Raw genomic sequence first — 18,429 nt, 5'->3', positions numbered from 1 at the left:
AACTTCCAAGGAGCTCAATGCCGTACTGAAGGAAACCTTTACAAACGAGGGCTCTTATGGACGCGAAAACAGGCAGTGGACAGCTCATGCCTTTGCTGCACGTTGTCATCTGGCTTCTCGCTTGCCACATGTGCCTGTTCTTCCGAACACCTTCCTTCCCATGAACTGTGCTCACTTTCCGTTGTGGATGGCGGCCTCCTGTTTGCCATGTGCTGGGTATTCACTGCTCACAATGAGTGTCGCACCTTCTGGAATCAGTGAGATTAATGCAGGTGTATCTTTGCAGCAAGTGCACACATCGCAAAAGGGTGCGGTACTTCAATGAACGCTAACAACCGCTCACTTTCGTCGCACTTCGACCGCCCTGTACAGCTATCTCGTCACTCATTCTCTTCTTACAATAACCTAATTCATCGTCCTTTTCACTAACTCCTTCTCTCCATATCTTCGACTGTATTGTACACGCTCAAGATGAAAGTCGCGACGATGTTCCTCATGAGCCTGTCGCTCCTCGCGTTGGTTGTTGCTGCGCCGACCAAGATCGACGCTCCCATGGCCGATCTGTCGCTCTCGCGCGGTGCTCTCGGCACCTTCGAGCAGCTGTGCTCGTCAATAAAATGTCTCTTCGGAAACGCATTCGTCGAGCCATCGTCGGGTTTGTGCGTCTGTCCTGACTGGCCCAAAAGACTGGTAAGTGAGATTTCGCGAAACGCATGACCAGCAACTGACAGCACGAAACAGACTAAATTCGCTTGTGAGGACCATGTCTGCGACGGCGACACAGAACCATTCTACTCTTTCATCGAACAAGCCTGCTATTGCAGCTCTATGGAAAAATGGCGCGAGCTTGAAAGAGAAGTCCTGGAGTCTATGTCTGAGCCGGACGATGACAACTCATTTGAGCTTCGACGTCGTGAAATGCCAACTAGCTCGAGCGCATCTGTACGCAGCGCGATACCAACATTCATCCCTCCACCAAAGCAGACCATTACTCCAGCAGTGCTCAACCAGTCCTTGACTTCACAGCCGCAGGACAATGCAACAGTCAGCTCCATCATCCCATACTTCCAGGACGATGTGCTGAAGATCTACCTGCAATTGAACGGCCTGGTTGCCGATCTACTCGAGGTCAATGCAAGCGCTTCCTTCCCTTGTGGTACCATTGGATTTGATCCTAAACCGAATCTTGCTCTTGTGCCCAAAGTAGTTCAACAAGGTCAAGGACAGTCTCAAGTTGTGATTGCCGACTGTCAATGCATAGCTGTTAATGTGTACACTCCCACTGTCATCAACTACTGGGTCCAGAAGCAAGATGGCACCATCTACTCAGTCGTCGGCAGCAATGAGGTACTCGGTATCGACAAAATGGACATTAATCAGAGCACGGCTTTGAGCATCGTCACATTACCTGTCAACGCCACAAAGCGCAGCATTTCAGACACGATTCAGTATGTTCAACCAGTCAAACGACAGATTTTCAGCATCGACTGCGACAAATCGTGTCCATTCTACCACATGCACCTGATCAAAGGTGGTGATGGCTACTGCGGGTGCATGTTCAACGGAGCTGATGAAGAGATGCACCTTGCTGCGAGAGGCATTGTAGCACCAGATGTCAACACTGCGACCATGACGGAGGCTGCTTGCAAAGCTATGACATGCTTCAACAATAACAACAGTCCAGCCGTCTTCAATCCATTCAGTCGTACTTGCTGGTGCAACACCCCGGCTTACATTGAATCAAACCCCAGTGCTTGGAATCCAACATCCTGAATATGATGTGATATGAGAAGGCTGTCCAAAGACTGCAGAGAACAGTGTATCAACATCCACAAAAGAACACGGCCACATGTTATGCCCACACTTCCAACTTGGTCTACCTTGACAGGGCAAAGAACGCCACATCCTTGAGTTGGAGAAAGTCATTGTGAGAATCGGTTGGCTACGATTGAGAGGCCGATGAGAACGATTGGCCGAGTGTCATCGAATGTTATTGCCCGCCACAAACTGGAGCATGAACATGAACCTTCGTAGACCTACGTAATTTCGACTGAGAATGAAATAAGAATTCTTCTTGAAGAAGGTTCCTGGAGCTATTAGGCGACGTAGAGTGCTCAACCGTTGTCTCGCTTGTTTGCTTTCGAATCCAATTGACTCAAACAACCCTTTTGCGCCTTCGCTTGCTATGTTCACAGTTCACACAATCTAACACACGGCACAGAAAATTACCTGATAAGGTACACCGGTTTTCCTTTTGCTCTCCGACATACACACTCCGTACTCAAAACACCCTATCTTCGACAGATTGATCTAGTATGTCGAATTTGGAGCCCACATCCGTTGAATGTGCCAATGCGGCCAACACTCTCAATGGTGTGACAGAATACCGTTGCGTTGCCTTCTGGCTTTCCGAATATTTGCAGAACCCATCCCTGCAAACCTTTGTACAGTGTGCAATTCCCTAAATCAAGCTTGATCCACATCCGCCGGGAGTCAACTTTGGCAACACATTCTTCTCATCCATATTACAAGCCAACACATTGACGATTGAGAAGAACATGTCTATCACCGCCGGGCAAACGAACTTCCAGCACCACCAGAGCCGTCCCCAGGCAACGGTCCCGACCCGCTGATATAGCTTGTCCGACTCGGACTCGTGCGCGATGCTTGTTCCTCAAGAATATCGCTCAACCTAGTCGGATGGCGATGGCGAGTCAAATCCTCCCAGTTTGTCGTCGCTTGCGTGACGACGGGCGGCGCATCGTACCCTTCACCCTCGTACTCGGCCGGAGGCGCAGGGGGACGACCTTGCGGGATACTTGACAGCGGGCCGGACGTTGTCCGAGGGATATTCGCAGCCGTTGTCGTGGGTGGTTGCTGCTGTTGCTGCTGTGGACGGTATTGCGCAGTGTACATACGCTCCCTTTCAATGTCGGCGGCGTGGTCGTCATCTTCTTCAGAATATTCGCCCTCTTCGCCTTCGATGTCGCTTAGCTCTGCGGAGAGCCCTGAAGGACCCGGGCCGGTGCCGACCGGCTGGTGGTATGGGATCCGTCGACCCTGCGTGTCGCGGGTGTAGCTGCCGTCGGGGTTGATGTGATATTCCTCCTCGGAGGCACCGGAGGCGCTGGAAGCCATGTATGACCGTCCTGTGTCACCTGTGCCTTGACGGACTGGCGGTGGTAGAGTTCCCGACATTGGTACATTGGTGGTTGCGGTTTGATAGAAGCGGAGTTCACTTCGAGGGGCTGCTGATGGACCTCCACTTTCTGCGGCACGACTGGCAGCGGTGGTGGCGGCAGTGGTTTGAGGTTGCGTTGGGCGTGGAGGAGTTGCATAGAACTGTGTGTCTGGTGAGCGACGTAGTTGGCCTTGTGGATCTCGCTGTTGAGGCGACTCGGTGAAAGGATCGGTGACGGTTGGTGAGTTCCCCGTGTCAGCTTGATATGTGAACTGCCGACTTTCTTCACCCGGAGAATCAAGAGAGGTTGTTGTCGTCTGACTCCGAGAAGGTGGTCGTTGAGCCATCGAAGGTTGCTGACCTGACATCGTAGACGGCCCTGCACCGCCAGTGGGCCCTTCTCTGGCTTGTGGTCGGTGCGCTGTGCTTACTTGTCGGCTTGGAAGGCCTTGCATGGGAACGACCTGTACACCGCCAATAAGGGTGGGTTCGCCACTTCGCAAAGCGATGGTCCGCTCTCGCTCCTCTTGTTCTCGTCTGCCTAGCTCTTCCCAAGCCCTTCGAGCTTCCTCCTTGCTGATCTGCAGCTCTCGTCGCATCTCTTTGAGAAGTTCTTCGGTTCGGGTCTTTTCCGCGCGGACCGCTTCGATAGAAGTGGAGCTCTGCGTCCGAGCTTCTCTTTCCGCCCGGAGCTGACGCTCGAGCTCCGCCTGTCTTTCTTGACCTTGTTCTTGCTCGTGCCGCGTCTCAAAGAACCAGCGCTGAAACTTCCGTTCGGAAGAAGCTCTGAGACGTTGCAATTCAACCACAGCATGAAACAGATTTGCTCCAGCTGCGGATAAATCCTCAATTTGACGAGCCATCTGGCGTTCTATTGACTTTCCCGCAAGTTCGTCGGCATTGTTTTGCATACGATGAATAAAGGACGACACAATACCTTCCCAGTGTGCAGACAGGTCTTCCCATCTTTCAAAGGCATTTGGAAAGCGGCTACGTCCACCAGCGCCAGAGGTTTGAGGACCAGATTGAGGAGGAGGTTGCGTACCAGCCTGCGGCCTCGGTTGCTGAGGCTGCTGAGAGGTTCGTTGAGTCTGCTCAGGTGGTACTGCAGGTCTAGCCGTGGCTGGGATATTCAGATTCTCGTAGGCTTCTGTGCGATTCCGCTGCGCCGTTGGTGATATGGCAGGATCTCGGGCACCACTTTGCGCAGGCCGCGAGGTCCTCGAACGGTCGGGCTGAGGGGGAGCAACATTCTCTTGTCGTCGAGTCGACGGTCCAGGTGCAGGACCGGTGGGTCCGCTTATGTTGTAGGTCTGCGTGGGCTGTGGTCTGCCGATTGATGTTCGTGCTGTTGCTCGAGGCATCTGATCATCCCCAACGCCGACAACTTGCTCCTCTTGTCCAGTCCTTCTCTGGTCTTCATGCCGTAGTCTTGCAGCCGCCTCTTCTGCCCGTCTAGCTTCCCGTGCTCTTCGCTCTCGCATGACATCGGTAGGCGTACGATACCGAGGTGGTTCGGTCGATATAGGCCCGGCACCACCAGCTGCGGTTGTGCGTGGTGCACCCCCATTCTGTCCTCGAGCAGTGGTACCGGGCGGATTGCCCCTTACCAAATCTGACATTCGAGCCTCTTCTTCGAGCAGATCTGGAGTCAAGGGCTGCGCATTGACACCACTACCTCTTCTGATAGCTTCCAAGGCAAAAAGGATAGCGTCGTGGGTATGTCTGGAGATGTGTGTCGTTCTCCGTGGCCAGTATGAATCGTCTCCTACCAGGCGTTGGAAGTGTTCGGGGCTGGTCGATCCAGACTCCTCAAAGAGAGATGTACTTGAAAGGACTTCTCCTCTTCTGGGTCGCTCAGGCGATATGACCTCGACCACCGGCCTGACCTCCGTCTCTTGTAGTCTTGGGGTTCTTCTCAGGGATCTGACACCACTGGGTGTTGAGGAGACGGATGGTCTTCGTTGAGAAACGGGTGTGGATGAGTGTTGCTGGCGTTGGGGTGGGGATTCGCGTTCGGGATCGTAATACTCGTAAAGGTCGTCAAAGTGAGGTTGCTCGGGTTGAGACACTTCGACTGTAGGGTATGCAGGAAGGGAAAGAGGATGACCTCGATGCAACTTGGGGTATGCGCCTCAAAGCGCGAGGCCGTCGGGGTTGGGGTCCTTCGATTCAAGAGCGAGGCTGCCAACGCACGCACGAGCTCCAAAGGTAGAATATGGCTAAGCAGGGTTGAAGTTAGGTGTCGAGAACCTTGGGTAGTAACATTGATCTTGCGCAAAAGAATGTGTGGTTGTGGTCGTATTAGTGAGTGGCTGGTCCAATGCTGAAATCACGGTGGTTGGGTTTCGCCTGGATGTGCGCGACGACTGCTGCGGCGCAGTCGTGTCTCAACACCTCTCGAGAGTCTGCTCTGTTTATATCGATGCATGAAGTTTTGTTTCTTCTCATAAAAAGTTATGGGTGTGTGTGCGCAGTGATCGAAGATAGGCAGGTTCACAATGTGGTGGGTGCGGCGAGATTCAACGTGGAAGCATCATACAGGGAGCTTTGACCTTTGCACAAGCCGCTTTGCGGGGAATTTTTGACAGTATGGAAGCTGGAGATGATGCGTGTCAGGCTGTGAAGTACAGGTGAGCGATACTCGATATTCGTACTAGGTGTGAGAGCATTCGGTGGTTCTCGATATTGCAACCTCGATATTCGCGCGGAAGCGCAGTCTTGGTCTGGTGTTGACCGATTGCTACAGGTGCCGGCGGGCAAAGGACCGCTGGACCCGAGAACAAGGCCGGAGAATTGAATGTAGCCCTGGAGGATTGTTCCTCAGACGGTTTGCCATTGTCCAAAATGGGTCTCATCGATGTGGACAGGTTTCTGTGTGTGGGAACTTGGAAATGGAAATATTGAGGAGGCTGGACAAACCGCAATCTGCGCCTGCGCCTGCGCTGCAAAAACTGCGCTGAGGTGCTTGGCCAGACAGAGAGACACTGCACCACTGGCAGCGAGCGATGAGTTGGCAACATTTCCACCATCGTCATTTGCACATTGCCCACCGGCGCCTCATCATCCACGGAGCTGATCCCTGCTCATTCTTCCCTACTACTATCGATACTCATGGTCGTCGATCTGATGGGAGTGATGGGAGACCGAGTGAAAAAGAGACCGCGATGATGAACCTTTCTTCGAACACTTTTTGCCTGGCACTTCACCCCCTTCAATCCAGGAACCAGGCACCATTTGGCCCCTTTGTCGCCCGTCAGGGTCATGGGATTGGTTCTTGTCACGAATCAAGCAGTCTGAATCACCACCACTCATCTTGCTCGATCGCGGCCTGCACGGAATATGAAAGCGCCTCCCCGCCATGCCGTCCTGGTACTCCATATTCCGTACTCGTACTGGACTCGTCCCCTTTCAGAGCCAGCAGAGTTTGGATCTGGGCTCGCTTCTTCCCGTGGCTGGCTTTCGTTTGGCCCCGCGCCGAGCATCCACACTTGACGTGTGACCTGTATCACAGACCGGACATTACTGACTGGTGTTCCAGCTGAGGTAGGCTACCAGGGGTTTTCACTTCTATGCTTGTCCGGCCTAGGATGAACATTTTCGTTCATCTCTCTACATCCGAACATTCGAAGAATCCCCCTGCCAGTCTAAAGCACCAGAGGGTTTCGCAAAACCGATACCTAGCCGCCTTTACTTCGTAACTACACGTGCCTAGGATTGTCCATGCCACTTTTGACTTCTGCCAGTATGTCATGTCCATCACGCGCGCAAATGGCTGCGCTCTCCAGGACGACCACCGTTTCTGTCAGCTACACAGCTGCCTCTGGTCGACGTTGGGATCTCAAAGCAAGCTCCGACAGCCCGACATCAACCTATGAGCTCATTTCTGGCGGAGAGGTGGTGTGTTGCCGCATGGTCTAATTGGCGATAGCCAGTCAAGGCATCTTTCCGACAGTTTTGACATGGTATGCACGCACAGGCCAACATCCCTTCACGTTGCAAGCTTTCGATCGGATGGACGAGGATTCATTGTGACTGCATCGCCTCCGAGGCAGGGGCCGCCTTGCCCTCCTACGTTTGTCTTCTCGGATTCCGAGGCGAAAGCTCCCTCCCTTCCTTCTTTCGGCTGCCCTTACCGCATGGCGTTGACCAATCGAAGTGTTGATCTTATGGCCTGATACCTGAAATGGTCTTCAAAGTATAGGGCACAGACACTCAGTCCATGACCAGAAACCACGCGTCTGCCCTGTGGGGATTTGCTTAACTCGAGATACATCCATGAAACGCCATCCCTGGCTTCCCCGACATCACCATTTTCGGTCCTGCTTGCATCCTGCATCATACCCTGGCTTGCACAGATTTTGACACGCTGCAGACGTCGAGATTCGGGAGTAACTATTCCTCTTGCAGCAGCTCTGGCCCAGCCAAAGATCCCAATTCGGAAGCCACAGAAAACAGCCCTCTGTGTTTGTCCGGAAGAGTTTTCATATATTGATGCAGTACAGCCCTCGACTCCAATATCCATTCTTTCTCTCAATGTGGATGATGTATGTGAATTTTCCCTGCTGTGACTAATGGCGTGAAGTGTTTATATTTTGTTTTGCCTTTCGTGGTCTGGATTGTTGACGACATGCTTGAGAGCTATCATCTTCTACCTCAAGAATTCAGGAACATGTTCCAGACTCCGACATCAAAGGAGTCGACAATGTTCCCTATGGCTCCCGACTTTACATTGCTGGGAGACTCCGTGTCTAAGGATCCTTCATTTTGCTCCAATCTTTACAGCCTCTCAAATGCAGCTACCTTTGATTCACATCTACTACCTCGAGTACCATCTCCATCTTTACCGTTGGAGGAAATGTTAAGGTTGTGGCCATCTGGTCAAGAACATTTATCGTCATCGATGGATAAGGGAAGCGGTGTTTACCACGTGCAGACACGTCGTGATTCTCTCACCACTTTGATGAACTTTGGTGATTGGGTTTCGGGACAATCCTGGAGTCGAGCTTCAAGCCTTCTTCCGCCAGCACCACTGTTTTACCGTGGGAGGCCATCCCATCTCGATCATCCAGACAGGGTCGATTGCGACTTGTTGTCGGCACCGTCAGCTACAGAGACTCGCCCAGGACGAGAATTACAAGCCGCATCTGGTAAACGTGCTACGCCAGAGCACCCAAGCAGACCATACTCCCATTTGCATGAGGCCAGACTCGACACCGGCAACGCGTCAAGCTCACATACCAGACCGACAACCCCAGTTCCGTCTCTAAGTCACTCACATCAATCCGCTTCATCTCTCTCAACGATTGATCAGGCCTACGAAGTCAGCAAGGGTACGCACAATTCGCCGGGTCGACTGGCTCTTGTTGATCGCAGTGGAGCATCTATGCATAATTCCAAGGCTGGCAAGTCGACCACCAACGTACTTAGCATGAGGCCTAGCGATGGAATCGACTGCACCCTTCCAGACCTGCTGGAGGCACATCCATCAACCTATCAACCTGAGGTGTCATATATTGAATGGGACGACGGCGATGGTGCTCGAGCACAGTCACGACTTGCACGGATGAAGAAAAGCTTCGCAGACCTTCGTGCGGCCGAACGGTACATCTCGGAGGCATACACGAGCAGCAAAACACCACTACTGAAACACAAGAATGATACTGTCGGTACTAGTCGCGCAGCAATGTGCCCGACAACCGATGAAGGCACGTCGGAATTCTCGAGACAAAAACAACTCGAGCCGAGGAATGATGTTCATGGAGAGTGGAAGCCATTGATTCCGAAGCCGCTGGCTATCGGCAATGTCGAGATGCCCGCCAAACTGAGGAAGCAACCTAGTACAAGATCGCTCTTGAAGAAAGCTACCAAGCCCGGATCACCAGTCACTGGTCATCTCAAACGTGACCGACGAAGAACTGTGAGTTCAGGGCTAGAAGGTATATCACCACTATCTCAAATTAGCGTTGAGCCAGGTCTCGCCACGACCTCTGCCCGGTCGTCAGCTGCGACGTCGTCCAGCACCCGCAAGAGAAAGAGGTTTGGCACGGTTTTCGTTAGACCCAACCGGAATGAGAAGGAACCAGCCAGGCTAAGCGTCACTGGAAAATGGCTCAGGCGGGTGCTGGGCTTCAAAAGAGAGCGGAAGGATTAGTGGTGCATTCAGCTGCTGACACGGGTGATGGCTGGAAAGGCTGCTTTGTGGTACAATTTCGGGGTTGCTTGCGGGTACGATCTTTTTGTGCACTGGGCTGGTATGATTGAATGAAAAAGTCTTTACGTGACATGAATGGAATGAGTGTTATGCGAAGGTTCGGACATGTGGGATCGAGTATCTAGACGAAGGATGGCGATGGGCATGAATGATGACGGATGACGAGAATGAAGAGCCGTGTAGCAGGTCTACAGAGGTTTTGGACGGATGAGATGCCACATGCAGCTCGTAGATGCCATGTTAAAGGCCCGCGACTTTGCTCCTTCCAGTGTGGTTGGAGAAATGTGTCATTGCCGTCAAACCAAAGTCAAAGACATTGACTTCTGATGAACTTTGCCGATACATCCCTCTTTCCTCGATTGGCGTTAAGCTGCACAAATCCTTTCATCTGCAACGAAGGTATGAAGCAAGACTCTGATGTCTATCAACGTACTTGGTGCGATGGCGCCCACCTGGATATTGATTTGTCCACACCGACTGCAGTCATCTCGTGTCACTCCCCACAACCTTCCTGTGCACGGTGCACCGCAGGTCTCCTCCTTCGTCCAAGAGCATCTCTTCGCGTCTGACAGTGACGGCCAGATCTTGCTCCCTCTTGAGCCAGGATCGATACACATATAATCCAACCTTCTGTACCATACAACCTCGATGTCATAACTGGGGTGAGTGGTGACCTCGCTGGTGCGAAGGCAGCATGCTTAAGGTTTGACTCCGACCGTGGTTTTATGGAAGTGGCTCAAAGTCGCCCTTACGTGGTAAACCGTCAAGAGGAGTGATACTGCGGCCAGCACTCCTACAGCAAACAGCGGCACAAGGATCGAGAAAACGGTGAATCCATAGCTGGCTGCATTGAATGCCGCGTTGTTTTCCAGCTGTCTCGTTGCAAGGCCCACCTGCATGGCCGTCAGAACAAGTGCAAGGTATGCAAAGCCTGCAACCAGCCAAGCAAAGTTGCGTTCAAGGAATCCCTGGTACGTCCGGCTACCATAATGATATCCACGAAAGAAGTACTTCAGCTTGAGTTCCGGCAGGAGACGATACAAAATATTGATACGGCTGAGGCGAAGCTCGCCGTAGGTGTATCTGGGGGCGAAGTTCGAGGGGTTCCGGTCCAAGCACAGGGGAAGGAGTCTATCTTGAACCAACTCAAGCCATGACGACCATGTGAGCCCTGCTGGAATGAGATTTAACCTTCTGGCGATCTCGAAATCGCATTCATACGCGACAAGGTATGCATACGTCCTCATGAAGCCATTCGCGCGTGCTTGGAGCCGAGGAGACGCGCGAATGTGCTGCTTCCAGATGTCTCCGTCCAGAAGCCAGGCAGGGAGCGGTTTGATGAAAATGGTCTTCTCGATCCACAACAGATGAAGATCTGCTTGCTCGGTCAGGTTCACTTCACGACCCAGCACGTGCTGACGATGCAAAGGATGCACATTGCCAACCCTGCCGACCATCCAGAGATGCGCAGCTATGCGATCAAGGCGCGAAACGTCCAGCTGGTGTTGTGCAAAGGCAATAAATTCTTTGCGAGGCTGAATTATGGAGCCATCAGGTTTCCGGAGTATGCAGGGAAGATGATGGTCGATGCTGGCTGATGATAGCGACACCACTGGCATAGTTGACACTCTATTGAGATGCTGCAGACAGACGTTGCGAAGACGCGTTGTCCCGTGCAATGCTAGGCAGGATCGTTGGACGAGGCTGAGTACGGATTGCCCCTCACTTAAGCGCCAATCAACTCCCCCTGGCCTTTCAGGTCCCGAGCCTCACGACCTTACCTTGCCTCAAAGTTGACTTGTTCATAAGTGTGCGGGAAGAACTATGGTGTCCGCTGATGGCACCGGAGCCGCCAACCTTCCGCCTACGGCGGATACCCGCTGGAGTATCTGGCCTCAAACTTCAAAGATTCCTTTGCCAGGTCGTACCGGGCCTCGAGCTGCAGCAGCTTCACATAGCCTCACTTGCGCCAACCCCTAACGACCACACCAAACCACAAAGCCAGACCGCAACTCTTCAGATATATGAGCTGTACCGCCTTCTCTTGCCTTCGATGGCAATGGAGAGTGTACCTTTCAGATACCCGGTCAACGGCATCCCCTGATCTTCGACACTCATTTCTTAGGATTTACCGTTTTAAATGAAGTGGACTCTGGAGAACACTCTTTTGAATATTGCATCCTCCTCATGCCATGCATAACTCTCTGACGTGACAGTTTGATCGCTCTCTCTGGCCTTGCCAGTCATCCCTTCGGTTCATGGAAAAAGCATGCGGCTAACGCAGACTTGATCAACCTGGCCTCATTCATGTGGCTTCGCGACCAGCTACCTTCCGATTTCCCTAACGTTCGCGTTCTGATATATGGCTATGACACTCGATTACTCAAAAGTGAATCATTTCAGACTATCGAGGACCTTGCAGTATCTCTCATTGCCCAATTGAGGGGTATCGGGAAGACTCAAACATTCACCAAGCCGTTGCTGATCTTCGCTCATAGTCTCGGCGGCCTTCTAGTTAAACAGGCCCTCTGTTTGCTTGCGCGTTGTGGTGAGTCAGAGGCATTTATGCTTGATCAAGTTCGTCTGGTGGTGTTGTTCGGTGTACCCAGTGCGGGTATGAGAATGGAATACCTACTGCCCATGGTAGATGGTCAGCCAAATCAGTATCTAGTCGAATGTTTGTCGCAAGATGATCCTCACGGATTTCTGCAAACATTGAATGCATCATTCCACGGCATTTCACGTTTGCGCCGAATACGGCTGATTTCGGCTTACGAGACTCAGCGGACGCGTACAGCTAAGGTTCGCGTGAAGCCATACTGTTGTCTCTATGCTAACGCAAGCGTCTAGGAAACTTCTCCCGGTGTCTGGGCTCGTGTCGGGGACCCAGTCATCCTTGTGCCGCGAGAATCTGCCATCCAGAAAGGATCGCGAAATCCCGAAGACGTCTTCCCCATTGATCGTGACCATTCAAACCTTGTGAAGTTTAGTGAAGATGATATCCATTATGTTACTCTGCAGAGATTCCTGCGTGAGATTCCAGACTCGGCACCACGGAGCGACTTCATGGGCACCATACCTCCGAAGATCCTAGCCGTCCCTGACTCACAACTTTTGAGGTTTGATGGCGGCGAAGGCACGGCAACTCAAGGTATGGCTTACTTTTCCGTCGCTTCCACTTGCAGCTAACGGTGCATAAGGTGGTCTAAAGAGCCTCTGGTTTCCGGAGATCAATTACCGAGAAGAGCACATTGTAACAGCTCACGACCACTCTTATGGCTGGCTTTACGATCCCAACCTGAGGTTCTTTGAATGGCTGCAAAGTACGAGACGTCTTTACTGGATCAGGGGTAAGCCTGGGTCTGGCAAAAGCACGCTGATGAAGCACCTCCGCAAAGCCACGGGGCTTTGGAAAGGCTCTACAGGACATGGATCCGCCCTCCATCAGCAATTCGAATACCTATGGTTCTTCTTCAATGCGCGTGGCTCATACAAACAAAAGTCATTCGAAGGTCTATTGCGCTCAATTTTGTTCCAGTTGGGTTCGCGATACCCAATTATTGCGCAGGTAATCGAGGAAAGACACAGAGCTAAGCAAACTAAGAATAAGGATGTATGGACTGATGACGAATCGTTGAGGCTTTTTGAGCATGTTAAGTGCAAGGCCAAGATTGGCCGGCAGGTAGTGCTTTTTCTGGACGCTCTCGATGAGTTCAACGGTTATCCAGAGGTAATAGCAGAATTTCTAACCAGGCTCAGTGCCAGTCCGAACGAGATCGCCAGCCTTGACATCAGGATATGCTTCTCCAGCCGGCCATGGGACGCATTTGTGGAGCGCTTCGACACATGCGACGGTTTCAAGCTCCAGGATTGGACTCAGTCAGATATTGCACGCTACACAGGATCTCGGCTTGTTGGAATGCTCCAATCACAATTCCCCACACTCGATTCGGAATCGTCGCGAGCCCTGGAGAAGGATGTGGCGGAGTACATTCGACTTCATGCGCAAGGTGTGTTTCTCTGGGTTACCATGGTCCTCGATGAGCTTGAAAGGGTATCTCGCCCTCACCAATCACCGACACTCCTTTACAAGCAACTGACCAAGCTGCCTACTGAACTTGAAGACTATTACGGCCTCATCATCGATAGGATCGCTCCCAAAGATCGGCTAGAGGCGTTCATTTTGCTGGAGCTGGTGCTTCGCGACTCATGGGGTCCCACAGAACTTGGGAAATTGTTTCTCGCATCAAGATGTGCCGGGGGAAATACACTCGAGGCCTGTGAGCAGCTCCTCAAGTCGGCCAAAACCCAGTTGCTGGAGGAAAAACACATGGATGTGCATCTCAAGGACCTTTGTGGGGGCATGCTTGAGGTCGTGGAATCAAATCGTGAATCCGTTGTCCAATTCATGCACGAGACAGCGCGAGACTTCATTGAACGTCCCGAGTTCAGACAACGTATCCTGCCCCAGGATGGTCCTAGTCTAGACTGGCTGGACGGCCACGTGTTTTGGATCAAATATTGGTTTGCCTTTAGGATTCCAAAGCAGGACATCGGAAAGGAGTTATACATTTTAAAGGTCGACAGGATGTTTGAACATGCCTACTCCGCGGAGCACAGAACTGGGAAAAGTCTCGCAAACTTCCTGGACAGCGTGCCACAAAGCGTTTTCTCTTACTTTTCGGAGCCCCTTCAGTGGCCAAGACCGTACTTCGGGTTCTATTCGAGTCTCTCATTCGCAGTGCTCGCGGGACTCGAGTTGTATGTATCACATCGCCTGTCAATCGCGGCCACCGAGGGTCCACAAGGTCGCTCAAGGCTACTGAACAGAGATTCAGATGGGACACTCGCTCATGGGCTCATTCAAGAAGTCTGTCTGGGGTACAGAAGCAGAAGCAGAGACAGAGAACGCTCTCTAGGAGCAATGACCCAACTGCTCGTGGACAGTGGTCTGAACTTCAATATGCGGAGGTACGATATGGCGGGGTACGAGTACCTGCCCATCCAGGTGCTCTTTCAGGACCCCGACCCACATCGGCGGCAAGGCGGTGGGGTGCATGACGAATGCGGTCAGGTCCTGGATATATTATTGAAAGCGGGCTGTGATTCCAACACGCGAACTACTTATGCACGATCAGCGACTCTAAATCCATTCCCAGAAGAGGACAATGTTCCGCATCGTCAAGATCAGTGTCGTTTACTCCATGTCAGCTGGGGAATATTGAGCCAGACACTGCTCGCACACGGCGCCAACGTGAATGCGTACGATAGCCGCGGGCATACTCCGCTGGATGTATGCATTGGTGTAAAGTTCTGGCTCCTCGACACCAGAAGTGCGCGCCAGGCTCTGGAGACGGCGACGGCGCTTATTGAAGCCGGTGCTCATCTGAGCCAGTATGGACACAAACATCTCCAGAACCGATCTTCATGGAATGACTTCTCGAGAAACAAGCGCGAGGAAACCGAGCGCCGTGAAAAGACAGACAAGCGATACATAACTGGAGCCTTTACCGAGTCGGACAGTATGCGTGATTTTCTGGGGCTGCGGGACGACCATGGCGTTGCAGAACCGTCCGATGACGCTGAGTCGTTGCATACAGAATTCGTTGATCTTATCAAAACGGCTCCTGTACTTCCCACGCCGGCAACCCGCAGGGAATTGAAGAAACTCTATCCCAAACGCATTGGCAAGCCAGACGCTTTCGGGAGTCTGCGGGCTCTCTTTCGACGCTTGAGTGAGAATACGAGGATCGGCCCTGGCTGAGGCCACGGTCAGTCCTCTCCATCGGGAGCTATCAGAGTCAGTACGAGAGGCTCAACGCACACAAACGGAGCTTTAATCGAGGAACTCTCGGCGTACCGAGATAAATTGACTGTCATGCCCAACGTGTCTCCAACCCTACTTGACGCTCCATAGCCCCATCAAGGCATGCTTCAAGGTGAAAGCTGGTCGGTGTTGTTCAGTTTGGCCTTTGGAGCAGCCTAGACGGAGGATAATGATGATAATGATAAAGCACTAACACGTGGTTGGTAGCGACGGCACGGGGCCGGCCTAGAATAGGGAGCTTTGGCCGGAAGAGCCAGGATTTCGATTACCGACGCAAGGTTGGCAAAGCATTACCTACCGTTGATTTTGAAGAAGCCTCCTCAGCAGGACAGCAGCATGCCGACATGATTATGATGTGTTGAAAGTTCACCGCCCGGCTGGCGACGCAGAAGATTCACAACAGCCACATAGGGTACTCATCGAGTACAGCCAAACGTTGATCTTCGTGACCTGCGTGACTCCCAACACAGGAAGTATAGCTGCCGACAATGAATTGACGATATGAATGTATATATCTCCATACTCCCGGCACGTCAACATTTCGCATAACCCTGTACTTTACCTCTGCGGCAAAATTACCAGAACGTCCATGTCGTGGTCAAAGCTCTGCATAGCAAATTCACCAAAAATTGCTAAACAGTCTGTGCGTTCTTCCAGCTTCCGTTCGGATACCTTACATGAACATTTCGTCACGAGGCCTTGCTCGAAGCTCGACACGAGGAGGATGAGGGCGTCACGATAAGCGACCCGGTCAAGGAGGCTGGGAGACGTACTCCGTACCTGTATAAGTCACTCATGCAACGCAATGCAAACGTAAACCCTCGTCATGCGCCGTGATTGACGTAAATATTGCGCAGAAGAACAGCAAAAGAACTTTTCCATGTCGACTCAGCGCAAGAACGCAAAGTTAAGGGGAGCTTTGACCCTGCGTCACGCATACTGTGCTGCATATTGATGTTGTTGACGGCCTTGGCCTGGCCTACGACCAATGAGAATGTGCATTGTGACAGCGGTCGACAGCTGCGCAACAGCAACGTGACCACGACTTTGGGCGTCCGTCTTCAAGGCTATTGGATGTTGATTCGAGATGTCGTGGTTTTGTCAGTGCGTCGGAATACGAAGAGTTGACATGCAGACTGCAGACCTGCAAGACATGATACCTCGTATAGATGCACATTCTCGTGCATGTGTTTCATGCCACTATTCAGCTGAATTGTATACGAGACTGTGGTAGCGAAGGCATGCTTGGCAACGTCATGACTGCTGACCGGCTTGTTTTGTACGTCAGACTTCCCGGACTGTCGAGGTCGGTGTTTCAAAACCTGCTGCCCTCGGCCTGCAAGGACGGCTTGCATGCAGGTCAACTCAACGTTCGCCGGAACTCAGTTTCTCAGGGTAACTTGCACGTGCAATTTGATATCGGATGTCCTCGCCACCTGGCACTGTAGTCACCCTCGTCGAGAGCGAGCGGTGACGGCATTGAACGATCTCGCTCTGTCGTCCTTACCATCATGCTGGTGGAATGCTCATAGATCTTCACTACAGATTCATCAATCTCAAATGGAGGAGGCAGGAATGAAGCCATTGAACAATAAATCCTGCGACCATCCAAGTGTTATTTATTTCTCACGTGCTGGTGCAAGTATCTTGCTTTACTGGCTTGAATCCTAAATTCCCTGCCGCCGAAGTCGCCATGTTTCAACAACTACTGTGTATTTTTCCTTGGTTTTTGCCCTGAAAAAAGCGCCTAGGTAGACATAGATAGTAACATGAGGTAAGGTGAACAGGGGGAGGTTGGGCACTGGGCACTGGGCAGGGCTGGGCCCTGAATATCCCTGTTTTGCTGCAGAATGATCAACCGTTAGACGGAAACTAACCACTTTCGGTGATCGCTAAACATATAAGGTTCATTTTAACCTTCAACTCTATTATACCTTGCTCAAGGCTTCAGCCATTAAAGTGCCACTAAAGTCTACACTATCAGATTCACCACAGTATGTTTTTAGTGATTCCGCAACCCCCTCAGTAGTGGGAATGGGGAACATCGTTCGCCTCAAACAAGAGCCTACCTGGCACAGTAGTGGCTGGAGCTGAGAGGGCTGGGCTGGGGTTCTCCAATAACTACCGTAACTAGTAACTACCTGTAGACTGGGTATGGAGTACTCGTCTTGTGTTTGTCCATTGCGTTCTAGAAACCTTTAAACAAATTGGTTCAGCACAGTGATCTTCAGCCAGTGCGTAGGGGAAATTACTGTGTACGCAACACTCGGTGGTGACTGTGCGCAGTAGAGATCTCGTCCAGACTCCCGGATCTCGGCACCGGACGGGTGCTTACCAGATGCCCTTCCCACGCCTACGGGTTGTTGCCGGTTGGCAGTGGCACTGTGTCGTGGATGGTCTGAGCTTGAACAGGTCCGATCCGGCGCAGAAAGGAAGCACTGACACACTGGCAGATCAATAAAGCACAGGCTATAAACAAATTTAAGATGTGGTCATGAGCACACTTTGAAGATCAATAAACAGTAAATGTCAATTTCCATTGCCGGCAGTGATTATCGATTCGTATATTCCCAGCATTTGTGGAATCGCATCATGAGGGATGAGGTTTTTTCACGCGACCACCCCTCGGAATCTCGCCCACAATTATCTGGAGTCTTTGCGCGCAACAAGATCCCTCGATCGGAACTCGAAGTGGGCGTAGATAAACAAAGTGGACATGTGGACACATATCTTGTCATCGATTCATCGGGTCTCACCTCACCTCTAAGACATTGTAGATTTCTAGCGCAGCATGTTTTCCACCACAGTATCTGGAGACTGGCTGGGAGTATTGGGACCACTAAGTCCATCCGGTCCTTTGACGTCGGGCGACTCGCTCGCTACTAGTCTTGCCCTTGGGGAAGAATGGGGGGACTGGCTGACCTGAACCTCGTAGGCGGGTCAGTGCCGCTAATGCAAGAAAATTCTTGCATCCCAAAAGTACGGAAGCAGGAACCGCTCTCGGGTCTCAAACTCTCACTGCTCATGTTCGATGCAGGGGCTGATTGAACACGATATCGACGTGCATAAGCGAGTTCTGATAGAGACCATCGCAGACACAGAAAGCACTCAAGCATGTGAATTTATGAACATATCAGGACAATCGTTTTCATCAGTTGTTTGATGTATGAAAATATGTAGAAGAAATTATGAATAAAAGTGTTTTGG

The 18,429-nt window shown here is 51.8% G+C and overlaps 6 protein-coding genes across 6 annotated transcripts; 3 read left to right on the top strand and 3 right to left on the bottom strand.

Moving 5' to 3' along the window:
• Positions 1 to 26: 26 nt before the first annotated feature.
• Positions 27 to 2,057, top strand: EDD37DRAFT_614729 (uncharacterized protein). Its single transcript, XM_062815551.1, has 2 exons — positions 27 to 690; positions 742 to 2,057. Exons 1-2 carry the CDS (start codon positions 472 to 474, stop codon positions 1,771 to 1,773), a joined length of 1,251 nt encoding a protein of 416 aa, XP_062674461.1. The 5' UTR covers positions 27 to 471; the 3' UTR covers positions 1,774 to 2,057.
• A 112-nt stretch (positions 2,058 to 2,169) lies between these two features.
• Positions 2,170 to 5,154, bottom strand: EDD37DRAFT_13007 (uncharacterized protein). The gene has a single exon (XM_062809420.1). The coding sequence runs from the start codon at positions 4,801 to 4,803 to the stop codon at positions 2,566 to 2,568; it is 2,238 nt and encodes a 745-aa protein (XP_062674460.1). The 5' UTR covers positions 4,804 to 5,154; the 3' UTR covers positions 2,170 to 2,565.
• A 2,431-nt stretch (positions 5,155 to 7,585) lies between these two features.
• Positions 7,586 to 9,714, top strand: EDD37DRAFT_12984 (uncharacterized protein). Its single transcript, XM_062809418.1, has one exon. It carries the CDS (start codon positions 7,812 to 7,814, stop codon positions 9,333 to 9,335), a length of 1,524 nt encoding a protein of 507 aa, XP_062674459.1. The 5' UTR covers positions 7,586 to 7,811; the 3' UTR covers positions 9,336 to 9,714.
• On the bottom strand, positions 9,715 to 11,424 carry EDD37DRAFT_12983 (uncharacterized protein). The gene is made up of 2 exons (XM_062809417.1): positions 11,314 to 11,424; positions 9,715 to 11,181 (listed from the first exon to the last, which is right to left on the bottom strand). Exon 2 carries the CDS (start codon positions 11,012 to 11,014, stop codon positions 10,094 to 10,096), a length of 921 nt encoding a protein of 306 aa, XP_062674458.1. The 5' UTR covers positions 11,015 to 11,181; positions 11,314 to 11,424; the 3' UTR covers positions 9,715 to 10,093.
• A 177-nt stretch (positions 11,425 to 11,601) lies between these two features.
• Positions 11,602 to 15,443, top strand: EDD37DRAFT_13015 (uncharacterized protein). Its single transcript, XM_062809424.1, has 3 exons — positions 11,602 to 12,197; positions 12,246 to 12,546; positions 12,596 to 15,443. Exons 1-3 carry the CDS (start codon positions 11,703 to 11,705, stop codon positions 15,157 to 15,159), a joined length of 3,360 nt encoding a protein of 1,119 aa, XP_062674457.1. The 5' UTR covers positions 11,602 to 11,702; the 3' UTR covers positions 15,160 to 15,443.
• A 2,307-nt stretch (positions 15,444 to 17,750) lies between these two features.
• On the bottom strand, positions 17,751 to 18,345 carry EDD37DRAFT_614726 (uncharacterized protein). The gene has a single exon (XM_062815550.1). The coding sequence runs from the start codon at positions 18,069 to 18,071 to the stop codon at positions 17,775 to 17,777; it is 297 nt and encodes a 98-aa protein (XP_062674456.1). The 5' UTR covers positions 18,072 to 18,345; the 3' UTR covers positions 17,751 to 17,774.
• Positions 18,346 to 18,429: the final 84 nt, after the last annotated feature.

The sequence above is a fragment of the Exophiala viscosa genome (assembly GCF_022695815.1).
Source record: "Exophiala viscosa unplaced genomic scaffold EDD37scaffold_1, whole genome shotgun sequence".
Taxonomy (NCBI): Eukaryota; Fungi; Ascomycota; class Eurotiomycetes; order Chaetothyriales; family Herpotrichiellaceae; genus Exophiala; species Exophiala viscosa.
Note: the sequence above shows the minus strand (reverse complement) of the source record. Positions and strands in the feature narration are given on the sequence as shown.